The sequence below is a fragment of the Coturnix japonica genome, chromosome 4 (genome assembly GCF_054131305.1).
Source record: "Coturnix japonica strain WE chromosome 4, WE-NBRP24, whole genome shotgun sequence".
NCBI lineage: Eukaryota > Metazoa > Chordata > Aves > Galliformes > Phasianidae > Coturnix > Coturnix japonica.
The window spans coordinates 70,285,731-70,301,886 of NC_140666.1; the positions used below are offsets into that span (position 1 = coordinate 70,285,731).

At 40.5% G+C, this 16,156-nt stretch overlaps 1 protein-coding gene across 38 annotated transcripts in view; it reads right to left on the reverse strand.

Annotated features, from left to right (window-relative positions):
- Positions 1 to 16,156, reverse strand: part of LIMCH1 (LIM and calponin homology domains 1) — a 156,368-nt gene that overhangs the window by 37,802 nt on the left and 102,410 nt on the right. For 11 of the 38 annotated variants that reach the window (XM_085545493.1, XM_085545492.1, XM_032444105.2 and 8 more), the window contains 9 exons: positions 13,822 to 14,071; positions 12,870 to 13,136; positions 7,983 to 8,273; positions 6,444 to 6,698; positions 4,379 to 4,723; positions 3,402 to 3,683; positions 2,600 to 2,833; positions 1,461 to 1,709; positions 557 to 592 (listed from right to left, as the gene is read on the reverse strand). In XM_085545493.1, coding sequence (XP_085401619.1) covers positions 557 to 592; positions 1,461 to 1,709; positions 2,600 to 2,833; positions 3,402 to 3,683; positions 4,379 to 4,723; positions 6,444 to 6,698; positions 7,983 to 8,273; positions 12,870 to 13,136; positions 13,822 to 14,071 — 2,209 coding nt within the window. The remainder of the gene's footprint in view (positions 1 to 556; positions 593 to 1,460; positions 1,710 to 2,599; positions 2,834 to 3,401; positions 3,684 to 4,378; positions 4,724 to 6,443; positions 6,699 to 7,982; positions 8,274 to 12,869; positions 13,137 to 13,821; positions 14,072 to 16,156) is intronic. The other 27 variants (XM_085545511.1, XM_085545509.1, XM_085545510.1 and 24 more) reach the window with 9 other exon arrangements.

The window sequence follows — 16,156 nt, forward strand, 5'->3', positions numbered from 1 at the left end:
AGTATATTGTTAAAGTTAAACCAACCTAGAAGGAATTCAAAAGAAAGCTATAAGATACAATAATGGAACAGCTGAAGGAGGTTTTTTTCCCTGACAATTATTCCAAAGTTCACAATGCATTTTACTTTACTTTGGGCTTTCTTTTTTGTCTTCCTGGTTTAACTGTACAGGTCACACTTGGGTTGTTGTTTTTTCCCTCCAATACCCAGTCCAGGTTCAACCCAAGTCTCCTAACCTACAGTGGATTTGAGGCAGTGCAAAGTCAGGAGAGGAAAAACAAAAGAAGGAAAAAAAAAAAAGAAGAACCAATGCTTTAAGCAATAGCTGCACATTAGTGTTATGCTCAGTTTTTATGAGTGTCTATGTATAAATTATCTTTAGCTGCAATGTAAGCTATGTTGCGTTCCATTTTTCAGTACAGTTCTGAAAAATTTATTTGCTGAAACACTGCAAAATAATGATGAGGCATCAACCGTATTTTAAATTAGTAGAAAGACTGGAAAGCATGCAGTGTAAGTTGTTTAAAACAGAATCTTGTGAACACAAGACAACTTACTCTGCGTCATCAGACACAGCAGTTCTGGGGCCGAATCTACAAGACCAAATATAAAATTAGAGCGTTGATAAACACATTATGTATTAATTGCAACTGGACCCATTAAACCTGGTTAACATTCCCTTGAACATCCAACCTGTCCTGGTAAAGCAAACCAAAAGAGAACATAGTTTTCAGAGATAATCTGTTCAGCACACAGCACTTACCTTATTAATCATCCATAGGTCAAACTGCCCCAAAACATCATCCATCCCTCCCTGCCTAATGCCCCCATTACAAAAATGTGCTAGAGTATACCTAAAAAGGGTGTAGAAAGTAGTTATTGAAAACAGACAATATATTCACATTTACATTAAAGTGCCACGTATGTGATGAATGGAGACAAAACTTAACGGTTACATTCCACAACAGTGCTCAAATCAACATTACCATAGGATTCCCTGTTTTTGTTTTGGTGCAGCTGAAAAAAGGTACCAGTAATACACAAGTCAGTGTCATTCACTGGAGTGATCGTCTTGTTTAGGGTCATGCAAATGATGTGTCTGTATCTGGGATTTATCATAAAACAACATCAAATACAAAGGTTGACTCTGCAACATTTTCTGATCACAAAGAAGCGAGACATGCATCCCCAGAGATGCCCAGCAGCGTCCAGCTGAACCTCTGCTACTCATAAGCGATTTTTGTATGCACATACATATTTCAATCAGATATTTGCTTTCATTAGTTGTAGAAAAGGTTACACAAATACTCTTTTTGCTTCTTAGAAGTGTGTACAGACATACAGTATTTTAGTCTGGACTGAAAACACACCAAGCAATGCAAAATCTGAATTCTGAAGTGCACACACAGTAGAAGAGCAAAGGGTGACCAAGCTGCGTGATTCACACCATACAGAGCTCACGTTTGCAGATGCTCTTCCTTGGATGACAATGTTTCAGTTCTGTTTTCCTCAGGAACCATCTGAAGCTTAGATGTTCCATCCAGGTGGACTTCATTAAGGCTATGATCACCCACTTGGGCAGGGCACACAGTATCCTCTTGTCCTGCAGGAGGAAGACTGCCACTTTCCTGCCCTTGCTGCTGCTCTTGCTGAGGTAGAATTACAGGTTTTCCAGAGCTAGTAATGCAGACTTGTGGACTTTTTTCAGGCCTGAGTGAGCCAAAGGCAGCAGTGCAAAGAAATGTATTAAACAACATCTGAAAAATCACATGTACGTAATGAAAAGTGTGACTGCAAGTTAACCAAAAAAATTCTACAAACACACAGCTTTTAGGCACACTAAACTATTATAACAGAGTAAAATGCCTGTATTTCCATTCTTCTATGCCAGTAACTTAAAATTCCCAAAGACTCAAGTTTTGACAACATATTTTAACCAAGCTATTCAACTGAAGGTCTTTTCAACACCAAGCCACTCCTGGCTGAGCTGTACATTATTTTTCCCATTTATGTATGCACAGGTGTGTGTGTATCCTTCCTCTCTCAAGTACTTTGAAGAGGCAGATGAGTTATAACGTTCACGTGGCTCAAACAGCCAACACATGGCTCTGTTCAAAGGCTTAACACTCCATCTTCCCCACACTGCACTGCTCATCTGAACAAAGACACCAAATCTTACCAGGAGGAAACTAGTTCAAGTGCTTTCTTATCCTGTTTGGGAGTCACTGGCACCAGCTAAACTATAGACAAACACCTCATCTACCACATCCACCACCTCTGTTTCTATCTGGAAATATTTTTAGTGATCAGCTCCTATATAAGTAGAAACCTCTACAGAAGTAGTACAATCATGCTATATAAACACCTATTTTCACATGCTGTTAGAATTTTGCATCTGCTACATCTTTGGTCTAAGACTTTACAAGGCTCTACCAAAAAGGCCAGAAAACCTACATTGCTTATTAGAGCAGAACGAGTTAGCATAGATTGAAGAATGAGTATGGAAGAAACGTCTGCTGGGCCAGCAGCAACTCCTCCAGATCTTGACAAACAGTCTGCAGGACCAACTGCAAAGGAAAGAGAGGAACAGACTTTCTTACCTCGCAGTTTTCTTTTCAAGTTCTCTAGCTGTGCCCTGTTTATTCTGCTGCTTTGAAAATGGCATGGGAAGGAACTGCTTAACACTTGGCCCCGGCTGTTTTAGAAAAGCTCCAGTTCTTCTGGCCAACATGTCATCTCTTTGCGGGTCTGGAAACTTCACTTTGTTTTCTGTTCCACCACTCTGCTGCTGAGGGATTTCAAGCTGTTCTTGGCTCTCTTCTTGTGTTACAGTACTGCTCAGAGAGACAAGTGACACTGTTCCATGATAACATTCACTTGCACAGCCCAAAGGCAAGCGGCTGTTGAGGCAACATGGGGTACTGCTACTCAAAACACAGCTGCAGGGTGATGGACAACTAGGCATCTTTCACTACAGTGCAAGGAGTGAAAGCAAGAGGAAACTACAACGAATGCCACACTTACGTAGGTGTTATGTTAGATGCTGGAGATTGCATAAAAATATATGCAAGGAATTATTCCCTTAGAAATTGGCATAGGACTCTGGAGAAAGCACCATGGATTGCAAAAGAAATCCCCCCAAAAGATGAAAGACTGTTTTCATGCTGCACAGCAATTAACAATTGAAGTATTTAAATATTATGAAAGAAAGCAGACTGTTTTATGTTCATAAGATACATTCTTGTAAGTAATTTCATAAAACAGAACACATGCCATGATGAATGAGTAAAACACATCTTTAAAGGCTGAATGGAGAATGGAATAACATTGCTGACCGATCCAAGCTCACACCACACACAAACCAGGCATGAAGCTCAGAGGGATTTGCTTCTGTTCTCTGACCTCTCTGCTTGTGGAGTCTTCAAATCCTTCTCCTGTGCTACTGACAGGGGAGGACAATGTATTGGAACAGCACTAGCTGTGCGCCTCTGAAAGGTCCCCATCCTTCTAACCAACATATCATCTCTCTCAATGTCAGGTAAAAGTGCATTGCTTTCTTCTTCGGTGCTTTCTTGCTGTTTGTTCAAGCTGCACAGGGCTTGTTTCTCAGAGATGACATCAATAGTAGCAACAGGTGACGGCGTGCTCCTGCAACATTCATCTGTACCTGGCTGTGCTATCTCCCTAGTGAGGTCATGAGAAGCATGACGTAGACAAAAGGTTCTTAGGTCAAATGAAACATAAGGGGAGGAGTCCTTCAACTCAGCTCGCAAATGCTTTATAAGCACACAAACTTTACTGAAAGAATTACTTGCTAAATGCATTCATTAAAAAACTTGCTACAACTGCAGACTAAGCAATTAAAGAAAAGCCAAATAAATTTAAGCTCTGTTAATATGTTAACTTCCCTGAGCTGTCATTCTCTCCAGATAAATGCCAGAAACACAGAGCACCAGTCTACCTTGGTTTCACAGCACTTCATCTTCAGAAAGAAAGTAAATCCATTTTGAAGAAAGCGTTTTCTGAACAGCAGTGAGGCCTGAAAGCTGAGCAACAAATTCCTAATGCACTGAAAGCAGGCAGAGAAAAGCAGCTGGAGATCAAGAGGCAGAAAGCTTTAAAGATAGCTCAGCTTCTGAGATACCAGCAATTTCACCACTAGCCAAAGCTGTTGAGGGAAACGCTCGGAAGGCATACACACAGCACTGTTTTGCGTAACTCCAAACATGTAATGATGCCAGGAAAGCATCAGATGCCTTCTGAACAGGGCTGTGCGTGCAAGCAGCTCCTAGGCATGTGCCACCCCCATGCAGCTCAGCCTCCTGCAGGAACAGGTCCAAATTCCAGCTCAGCAGCGCATCCTAAGCCACACCAAATACCTGGACTCATTCTGTGGCTTAGATACTGCATCACTGTGCTCAGCAAGCTGGAGACTGCCAGCAGTGGTTGGAAGAGAGCTTTCAACATCCGAGTGAACCTTCACTCTGTCTTTCCTGCTTTCTTCTCCTGCTTCACACCTGCGCGAAGCTCTGCCGATGCTGAGCTTGTCCCATTTCTGCTGATCAATCTCAGTTACTGGCCCAAAGTGCACAAACTTCTGCTTGAGGCTACCAGCCTTTCTGTTTGCTCTGGCTTTGCGGACAGCAAAATCATCCTGGACTGCTGCTTCCACTGTGACTTCAGCTGCTGGTGGAGTGTCACTGGGACAATTACAATCTTCTTCACTAGTCAGAATGAGGAATAAGACAATTCATCCTAAATGAGACCCCAGAGTAAAGCAAATTAAATGCCCCTAAGCTTTTAAAGGGGTCCTTTTTAAAAATTCAAGGACACGGATAAGAAGAGGTGTGGCACACTGTGATCTGACAGATAAAGTCTATGGACCTGCTGGGAAAACTCTGGAGTTACATTCATGAAAGCCCTTCCTTAGGGGAAGGCACATAGTCATGGCCCACTCAAAAACTGGGACTTCGTCCTGATACAGCTTTAGTTCCCTTATAAGCCCACACAGACCTGGGACCACAGCACCAGTGCACCCTACCTGTCACACAGGGTTGCCAGTGGCATGAGAGCACCACCAAGGGCAATTCACCCATCCTGAGAAGTGGGCACTGAATCGTGATTTGAAGAACAACTTAATAATTCACCACAAATTTAATGGAGAGATTACTAATATCTTTGAGATGAGAGAATGATTGATTTTTGGGTGGCTTGCATTAGAGCTAGAATTACACACAGTACTCACATTGTTAGCAGAATGCATGAACAGATGGCTAACTTTAATTGGAAAATAGCATGTGCCTAAACAGGAAGCCCAGGAGCTGTTACCCTTTCCTACTGGAGTCACAAATCACCTGCATACATTATGATCCATCTCCGCAGGGAAAAATTTTAGAATAACCACTTTATACCAGCTCCCTTTGTGAAGCTTTAGCTTGCGATATAAGCACGTTGATGCCATATGACAAGGCTCCTACAGCTCCTGTTGTAGTAACAATTAGTACTGACATATTTACTCAGCACAGTAAGATGCCATGCAGATACGTTAGCTCAGGCCTCAAATGCAGTACGGACATATTAATAGAAAGAGATGCTCATTGAAGACATTGAAGCCCTGAAGCATGTCCAGAGAAGGGCAACAAAGCTGGTGAAGGGTCTGGAGAAGCAGCTGAGAGAACTGGGATTGTTCAGTCTGGAGAAGAGGAGGCTCTCTACAACTGCCTGAAAGGAGGTTGTGATGTGGGGGTGAGTCTTTTCTCCTTGGTAACAGCAATAGGATGAGAGGGAATGTCATCAAGTTTTATCAGGGGAAGTTCTGTTTGGATATCAGAAATCATTTCTCCTCAGAAAAAGTGGTGAGGCACTGGAACAGAGAGCCCAGGGAGGTGATGGAGTCCCCATCCTTGGAGTCATTTAAAGAAAGGCTAGGCATGGCATCTAGGAAAATGGTTCAGTGGGCAATATTGATGGTAGGTAGATGGTTGGACTAGATGCTCCAAGAGGTCTTTTCCAACCTTAATGATTCTGTGATTCTCAGTTAGTGCTCCCAAGGTACAATGCCCCAAGTTCTGCAGACAGCTCTATTAGCAGAACAATCAGGCTACTGAGTTAGCAGTGCCATGCAAACCTTTGTACTGTTCAGCTTACAGCAGCTTCAGACCAGACTGATCCACAAGACAAAATGAAAACTTTGCTGAGATGACGTTAAGAGTGTCCAATGGGGAACTACTGTATTTTTTCTTAAAAAAAGGACACATTTCTGTTTCATGATAGATAGCACTCCTACACAAATTTTTGGATAACTCATGACAATTTTAATAGGTGAAGATTGATTGTCATCAAGGCATTCTTCTTGGTTAAAAACACAAACACACACAAATAGACTGTGACAAAAACGAACATGCTTCCAACAGTGCCAGCCCTGTCCACAGGAATAAACTATACCTGGGCTCTCCTGACAGTTTCAATCTTTTCCATGTTTCCAGATCTGCTTTTGTTATAGAGGTGTTCACGAAAATCGTATCTTCTTGTAGCTGAGGAAGGACACACTGAGATTTCCGCTTAGCCAAATCATCTCTTTCAGCATCAACTACTTTCACCTGCTCTTCCTCCTCTGATTTATTCTTCTCAGTCTGCAGAAGTGGGTTCTCTTTGCACGTCACTGTCTGTCTTGCTGATGCCATTTGCACCTGGCTTCCTCTAATTTAACACGTTCCATTTCAGCAAGAAAAGATATTTTGAGGGAGCAATGACAAGTCAGAATCAATAGAAGAGGTTCAGAGCACAAGAAAAAACTGAATTTATAAGCAGATTGTTTTTACATTTAGCTTAGGAAGTAAACATAAGAAGTTCCAACATCCAATGACTTCATCTACACCGCTCTGCTCATGTACCACTGAGATTGCTTCATTGCACGACTTCTCTTTCTAGTTCAAGCAACAGAAATCTTGGAGTTATTACTGTATTACGCATTTCTGTAATAAGCCTTTTCTTAAATTGTTACAGATATGCCATTTGCATATTATTAGCAAAGTGAATTCAAGCTTTTTTTTTTTTGCCTGCAAACATACTAGAGAATATTTCTTTGATCTTAGAGTCATGTCAATAACATTAGAATATTAAAACGTGGTTATGGGTTCTTCAGATGCCCTGCCAAACCACTCGTTGAAAAATACTATTATAATCAAACCAGCAACCAAAAGACAGGTTTTGCACAACTGAAAAGAGCTACTAGATATTAAAAGAATTTTTGAATGTATCAGTTATTACAATCAAGATCCCATGCAATGTGTATGTAGTGTTTTTATCTAGGATCGTTTCTCTTTGCACAAATAAATCAAAATACTTGCTTCCTGAAAATGACAGGTGCCTCACAGATACCTGTATACAGCAATTTAATAAAGGTTTGTATGACTGATCTGAAGAAAGAAAAGATTTTGTAGGCTGAAACCTTTAAGCCATCCTCCATTTACAAAAGTATTACCGTAAAAGAAACACCAGGTTTATATGTGACAGTTCAGTGCAGTATAGCAGGCACAGGCACAGGTATTCAGTGCATTAACTTAAGACTTATCTGAGCCCGTGATTTATGCAGAGTAGTAAAAAAAAAAAAAAAAAAAAAAAAAAAAAGCCAGTATCAGATAAGAAAATTTAATTCAAAAGTATGATTCTAAAACGTTCAGCAAAAGTTGGAACTGGCATACAAAGCATATCTTCTGTTTTACACTACTCGCCCTCATGAACTGCCTCGAGTTAGGCAATGAAAATGTTGTTATTTTACACTCTGCCAGTTTAAGCTCCTGGTCTTGATTCTCTGATAGAAAGTTACAGTAGGTAAGCTATATCTATTTTCTGATCATCTTTTGATAAAGCATTTGTGTCACTTTGCCCCGAAGTCTTTTGTAGACAAGACAGCTCTAAGCCCTACCCAGCGACATGCATTATGAAATAAAGTGTTATAATAGAAAGACCATGAATGCACACCTTGCACGTTCCTGCTTTTCCACCTTCAATGGCTTTTTATTGCCTTCCAGTTTACTTTTATCTTTCTGTGTATAGGGTCCAATTATAAAGGAGTTAAATGGAACTACATGTTTGGGCTGATTCATCCTGGCTCTCCGGGTGGCAAAGTCATCCTTTTCTAAATCAGGAACTTTACTTGCTGCTTCATCTTCTGAACCAGAATCCTTCCCTTGATAACGTGTCATGAAGGGGTTTTCCTTGCGAAGGATGATGTCTGGGGTGCTTCCGTTGTCTTCCAGTGTTTGCTTTTTACTGACACAGACCAAAATTAAAGAAAGCTCCTGGCGCACCAGGGAAGGAGAGGGGAGTGGCAACAGGCATCTCCAGGTCATAACACAAGCACAGTTAATCAAATGCGCTTCAGGCTGCTGTTAGATTTGGCAAAGACTTGTTATAAATAAAGTAAATCATTTGCAGGTTACAAATCTACAAGGACTTCACACAGAAAATCAGTCATGTTGGACCTTTACTTATTTTAGCCATGGTTATAAGAAACACTAGGAACTAGCTTATCATACAAGATGCACTGAATGCAGTACTGTGAATGGCATCATTAAACTCCTCTAACACCTCAAAGAAAAAAAGATTTGATGCAAATACCTGATCCCCAGCCAACACTGCTGAATCCTGAAATACCAGGTTTTGGCACTTAGGCAATGCTTATTTATTTGTTTGTTTGTTTTAAAAATCTTAGTAGTATCTGAGGCCACATGCCCTAATATTCCTAACTGCTTTTTCTTCTCATACATATTATTCTTTCTCTAACCACTCCCCCTCTCCCACAAATAAGGCCTTGGCTCCAGTGCTGGTATACAATAGGGTGTTGGAGACACCATTATTCTGGAGCAGAGGGCCATCTGTCTTGCTCAGAAATTACACCACTACCTTGTTGCTACTGAAGATTACAACAACAAATACCCTTGACAGCTGGTGCCCAGAAAGACTAAGCTTACTATAACTTGTAGCAGTCAATATTCTTAAGCAAACTGAAGAGACAGATGGCAAGAGCTAGGTGACTCTCCTGTCTGAAACTCAAACTGTAATCACTGATATTGTGGACGTTCAAGTATCAAGAATTAGAACATTCAACACAGAAATTTTGTAGACTGCAAATATCTCAGTTCTTCCTCTTTCTTATAGTACATCTTGTTATACCAAAGCACAAAAACGTATTGAATAAGATTAAACAAACTGACATTACAAAAGCTAATCTAAACAGCTTAAGATTGCTTCAAGTTTCTCTTCATTTTAGGACAACAGTAGTGTTATAACAAACTATCTTTCTAAACATTTTAAAGCCCTGCAAACCCACTGTACACACCACTTAGTTTCATGATTTCAGCTGTCCTTTCAAAACACTGCTGAACAGAGTTGCAGAGAAAGGTACTGAAAAGCTATAAAGCAATTCCAACAGGGCAGCCTGGCTCCAGCCTCAGAAATGGAGCAACACAGAACTGCCTCTTAATCTAGACAAACTTAACTTTTTCCATAGACCACTGTGAAGGATCATGATTTCATGTCAGGCAAGACACACCACCAGCAGATGGTGTAGCAAAGGGAACAGTGTCCTTTCCTCTCTGAGAGCATCTCTGTTCAGAACAGCTTCAAACAGCTGGAACAGATGGGTCTGAACTGCCTCATATTTCATGATGCTCCAAATTTCCAACCTTCCATCAGTAAGTACTGTCCAATCCCTTGGTATATTTACATCTTAAGTGAAGATCTGAAAGATGAATGATTATTTGTGTAGGTAGGTCGAAGGTATTTCTCTATGCTTTTAGTTTCTAAGAGTTATGTGTAACCAAGTGATTCCTTAGGAAAAACAAATGGATTTTTCCAGTCTCATGTCCATCAACCATGCAATTTCTGAGTGTATTTAGCAACAAACAAAATGGGACTTAAAATTTTCATAGAATAACAACTGTGTGTCACTGTAATGAGTAACTAAGCACCTTACAGCTTTTCCTACGTAACCAGACTTCCACAATAGTTTCTAGGTTAAGAATATTTTCCATTCATTTACATTTTGTTTTTACTGGAATCAGAGATAAGCTGTGACATTTTTGGGTCTGCTGAATCAGTGTGTGACAGTTCCAGAAGTAACTTTAAGGGTCAGTCTGCCATAAAGATAGCAAAGAGTGTAGTTGTGAAGCCTGCAATGGGTCAGAATTCACTACAGACTGGCCAATTACACTTGCACACCCAGCCCCAGCCCTTACATGGTCCACTCCAATACAGCAGCTGCTACCTTCCAGAGTGTCAGACCCTGGCTGTTTGTGCTCCATGGAACAGGGTCCCATACAGGCTTGTGGATACTTCTACAGCATGTTAGAACAAGAGGCTTTTGCAAGCTTATGCACCATCAAAATTAAAGTCCACATCCCTTCTGCAAAAAACGTGTCAACTCTTGATTTGCTCACGTTTCTCTCTTTCTCCCCACCACCTTCTCCATCATCTATAAATTCTTCTCCCCTTTTTAGGGAGTCTCTTTATCTGATCCGTATCTTTCATATACACTAGTGTAAATAAGAGACATACACATGCAACAGCCAAGCATGGAGGATCATATGGCAACAAAACATTGTGCCATGAAGAGATGATACACTGCTTTGGGAAGGGTGAATGCTTTTTGGCATGCATTTGTCAGGTGAGTCCTTTCCTACACACATACTTTGATTCTAATCAGTGTATTTGCATACCAGTTAAAGTTCTTCCTGTGCTAAACCCAGACACATCCCCACTGAGTTTCAGCTTAGGGAACAATTAGATGGCTCGTAGAACACAAAGTCACAGCCGATGTCATGTAGAGGTCAAAAAGTTGAGAGGAAAATGCCTGTAAACAACTCACAGCAAGTGGAAAACAACTGAAAACCTCAAGTGAAAAAAAGAGAAGCTGACATTGTAGAAACATGTCGGAAGAGCAAAAGGAAAAGATCACAGTACAGAATTAGATGCCAAGACAGAAATTGAGAGGTTCAAAGAACAGGGATTAAGAATGAAACATTAAGAAGGGTGATCAAACCCGTTGCTGTATCCTCAAGTATCAGCAGTCAATTCTTCCCTTTCCCTCACTTGTTAGTCTTCCATTTTCACAAACATACCCTTGTTCCTTCCAGACCTCCGTCCCTCTCCAGTATGCTTTCTACAGTCCCTGGGAACAGGCTGCTACTTTATTAAAGTGAAGCCTGGGCTGCCAAGCTCTGCTCTTGACTCTCAGCTTGGGCAGAAAACCAGTGGCTCCTCCTTCCCTGAGCTGCCAAATTCCAGGATTTGCTTTTTCTGAGAACACGGAGAGAGAATGGCTTGTTATACCTGCTTTCCTCCTTAAACCCAGTCAGAACAGTGGACTGTCCAAGGAAAGAGAAGATCCAATTCTATGCCAAAGAGACCCAAGCATTTGCACACACGCTTTTCTTACTTGGAGAAGAAGAAAGCAGATCAAATGCATGGTTAGAAAAGGGGCTCTCAGATAATATGGTGCACATCCTCCTGATGCAAATGCAAATAATAGTGCTATTTGCTGTGTGCAGCACTGCTAAACACGAGCTAATGCTACAGATTACCTTGAATACCACAGACTTAGACTTAGAAGATGATAATGCCTACTGGTTTATGGATTCCTGATCAACTGGCACAGTAACTGAGCCTTTGGGACCAATTTAAAATTGACACTTATTCCTTATTAGTGTTTGGCTTTGTAAGTAGTAGCCCACAACCACATGCAAATACTGTCTCTTGACAGCTTCTGAGTGACCTAAGGAAAGGCCATGTGACTGTGTGACATTTGCATATGGCTGCAGACAAGCTTAATCATATCTACAAACAAACCGTATAATTTACGAGCTGTACTTTCAACTACAGCTATACTCCAAAGCCCAGATTGTAGACCAGCATGTGCTAAACTACTCACTGTCAGGGTTTCACCCCATGCTTCACCAAATTTGCATCTCAGGAAATTGCCTCAATCAGCATAGAAATCTGATGAAGATTTTCCTCAACAATTTAAAAGAAAATGTTTTAGATGCGAAGACACTTGGATACTCATCCTTTAGCTAAATCATTCTCATTTGTAAGAGTATGGTCTTAGGACATGTTAAAACTCTGTTTATGCAGGCCATCCCCATGAGGATTTGACATCAGATCATGAAAAGCCATGGGCAGTGAGCCTAGCCATCATTCAGCTACTCAGTTAAAGAACAGGAAACAACCAAATTGAACTACATCCAAAAATAAATAATGCAGGTAATAAGTGAAAACTACTGATACTCAATGCCAAAGCCAGTCAAATCATGATTGCTGAACTATGCCTCCGTGCTTTAACTGGTGCATGTATTAACAAGCACTGTACTTTTACAGTTCCTGCCTTTAAAAATAAATGCATCATTTATTAACACAGCTAAAAACATTAACCACATTAGAAGTGTGAGTCAGTAAACTGAAACACTGCATTGACAGCAAGTATGTCTCTGAAACTTCTGCCCGAGGAGAGCGTTTTCAATATGCATATACATGTTTGTTTGTTTTTTTAATTAAATGCAAGAAAGCATCTAGTGGAAAGTGACAATCAGTTTGTGTAGCAGTTTCCTTGGAGTTTGTTTACATTATGCTATAACATAATTCAACCACTCAACACAAACACAGTTAGCATCACACAACTCTCCAATGCACAACTGCCACATCACAAGCTTTTCCATACCAAGCCCTTCACTACAAGGCTAGCCATTGTGAGTGCTTAGAACGCTGGATTTTTGTTAGGAGAAGTGAAACCGCAATGGATTGAGGAAGCCCACACTACAGCCAATCCTAACAATGTGAAGCGTGCACAAATTCCCACATTGTTGGGCTAACCTGCCATAGCGCTGGGCAGCTGACATGACCTTAATGCCAGCTTGTTCAAGTCTTCTTAACTTTCTGATCTCTGCTTCATCTTTTCCCTTGAGTGATGATGTTTCTTTTACACTACATGAAGGAGACTGGTCTATGGAATTTCCTTCATTTTGATTCAAATCTGCTTGTATTTTAACAGGGCTTTCCTCAGGAGCCACGGAACCCATTTTCTCCTTTTCACACAGTCCTGACGTTTCACTTTGTTCTTCTTCTATGGTTTCAGGTTTGCTAATGAATTATACATACAAGGTAGTTTAATGCATGTTGTGCCTGGTACATAGATACTTATGTATTACAAACAAATTTGGTTTTTATCAAGATGTCAAACAATACTCAGATGAATGAGGCAGGAAGATGATAATGCTCTTTACTGGAAGTTGCTCTGAGGCCTAATCGGAAGTGAAATATCAGTTGATAAAAACAGCATGCAGAAGCATACAGTCACAGTTACATAAACCATATCAGTGTCTAAGATACAACAAACAAATCAAATAAATAATTAAAAAAGAAACACAGCATGAACATTACCTATTTTGATCAATACATCAACATCAAATATTACTGATCAGTATCATTTAGTAGTGAGCAACTGTCTTGAGAACTGAATAGGTTATCCACAATATTTTAATCCAGCCTTGGTTCTGAGACCACAGTCATGGTATTCACAGTAACCAATATCTTGTCAAATGCAAGCTATACCATGCATTGTGTAGTAAAATAATGACATTGATACAATGATTTTTCACTCTTTGCTTTTCTACCATCTTCACCAAGTGCTACAATTATCAATACCATCTCAGCAAGATATTTATTACAGCGGAAGGCACTTCACATATTGTGAAAAGGCAGCAAATTGGCTAAAGGTTAAAACGTCATCACCAAGGAAGGGAGAAGTTGAACAGGCCAGTCTTACCTGAAAGGTCTGTCTCCCAGTGGTGAAGTCGCAGTGCTCCAGCTCTTTCGATACTCTTCTCTTTCAGCTTTCTTTTTCCGAAGCGGAGCAGGTACATAGAAAGTCTGATTGCTCTTGTTTGGGAGGTACTGGTTAAAAGGCACAGCTGATTTAGGTTCACCGTGTGAGGTCCGCCTCGCCAACATATCATCTTTTTTCACATCTGGCATCTTTCTGTGTGGCAGGTCAGTTTCTGAGTCACTTCCTCTCCCTAGTGAGGAAGGAGAAAATAATCCTTCTTCTCTTCTTTTCCATCCAGATTTTTAAAAATTATAAATCAGAGATGTCAACAAAAAAATGACAGCATGTGAGCACCAAGAAATGGAACCATTTTTACCTCTATTCGTATTTTAAAATCAGCTAGTGAAGGTAGAAGCTGCAATACCTACGCAGATGGTAGCTTTTCAACAACCCTAACTTTTACCCCTGAAAAACTCATCTTCAGCCACAGGTCACCATGCAGGATATTCCAACTAACTCTGGGTCAGAATAATTCAAATTTGTTACTCACACAGGACAGTTAGAGCAGCTTACCTGACTTATGTCCAACTGACTCGTGGCAGCACATATAGGTACATTTGACCTGGTTCACTTTCTTGAAACTAGACTTACAATTCCATATCCTAAACTCCAACAAAAAAAGGGATGCACACCCTGCATGACCAGAACGGCAGGGATCTGTGGACGTTTCTGCAGACACATGTTAACTACACTTTAAATGCAGACAGCATCATTCTAGATCAACATTTTACAATAAGCATTAGCTGCTGTAGATCAGAAGACTCAGGTATCTGTCTCCAGTCTCACCTGGTTAGTCAGTTCATTGCAAAACAAAGAGACTTCATCCTCAGATGTAAGAGGAAAACCTGTAGAGTTTGTGGGTTAGAGCAGTACTGCAAAGACTGAATAATACTTGTGGACAAGAAAAACAGGTGAGAAAAAGAAAAAGAGTTGCAAAGAATAAGATGGGAGATGAACAGAGCTGAGAGATTATTTTGTACAAATATGAACTAAGCTTCCTGATATTCACAACTCACTTAAAAACTGTATTCACAAAGGTTAGGAAAATGCTTTTCCAGCTTGAAAATACAGTTGCAAATAAAACTCCCCAGCGGTAGGGCAAGTATATTAAAGAACATTTCCAGTGGAACCACCCCATTTTGGCAGTCACTTGGTAGACATTCACTAGATTCCCTGCACCATCGTGAGCCTTTTAAAGTAATTCACAAAGAAGCCATACAAATTGTTCTCTCCCAGAAGTGTAACATCATCACAGGCCCTCATTTGATGACTGAAGTGAGTGAAACACTTAGCCAATTCTCCCACCAGCATTCAAACGCTCTCCCAGCTTTGGAGTGCTGGCTCTCTGGCACTTGGCCCCTTGGCAACACTAGCATATGCAATAGCTGTTCTCCCTGCCTGGGGAGAGGGGGAAGCCACCCAGACTGTGTCCTCTTGCTAATTCACTATGCTAATAAATTACTAGCCAGTTCACTGAGCTATCTTATGAAAAACTGAAAACAATGAAGTAATAAAAATCACAAGTAGCTTGTATATAATTCAAAGCAGGGTGAAGGAACATTGGTCTAAATATGGTAGGAATGTTATCTGCAAAGGGCTTCTGCAGCAGATTGCATGATTCAGTGTTTGCATGGAGGGAGATGAAGAAGGAAAGGGAACAGTAAAATAAGACAAGTCAGTGGAAATCAACTAGAGAGACAAAAATCACAATGTACTTTTTGTCAGAAGGGTTTTGCTTGGACAGTTTTGATTAAGAGCGTATGACAGCCAGCACTGTGATTGGCAACCTCTGCCACTGTCTAAACAGAAACTGGAGACCGCCACAAAATCACAAATATCTGAAGCAAAGATTTGAAGACCTCTAATACCATTAGACAAAGCAGGGCCATAGAGGAGCTCAAAGCAGGTGAGAAGATCCCTTCACATTATTTGCTATTCTGTTTACTCTTTCTTTTTGTGTTTATTTTTGTATTGCATGAAAACTAGTCTTGAAGAGGTGGACAGAAATGCTGGAACAGTAGAAGACAAATAAGAAAGATTCCTCTTCCTCATTAGCTGTGTGCCTACAAGCATATCCAAGCTTGGTACTTCAAAGGAAAACAGCTTATTTAATTATTCATCTTTTACTCATAAAATTATTTTCAGCTGAGATTTGAAAAAAAGAAAAAAAATCACTTTAAGCCAGAGCACTCAATAGAAGATGCAGCTGTGCTTTACATTTATAACATTAATTTTGTTCTTCTGCATTTCCAAGCAGAAGAAGCAGCCAGTTTCC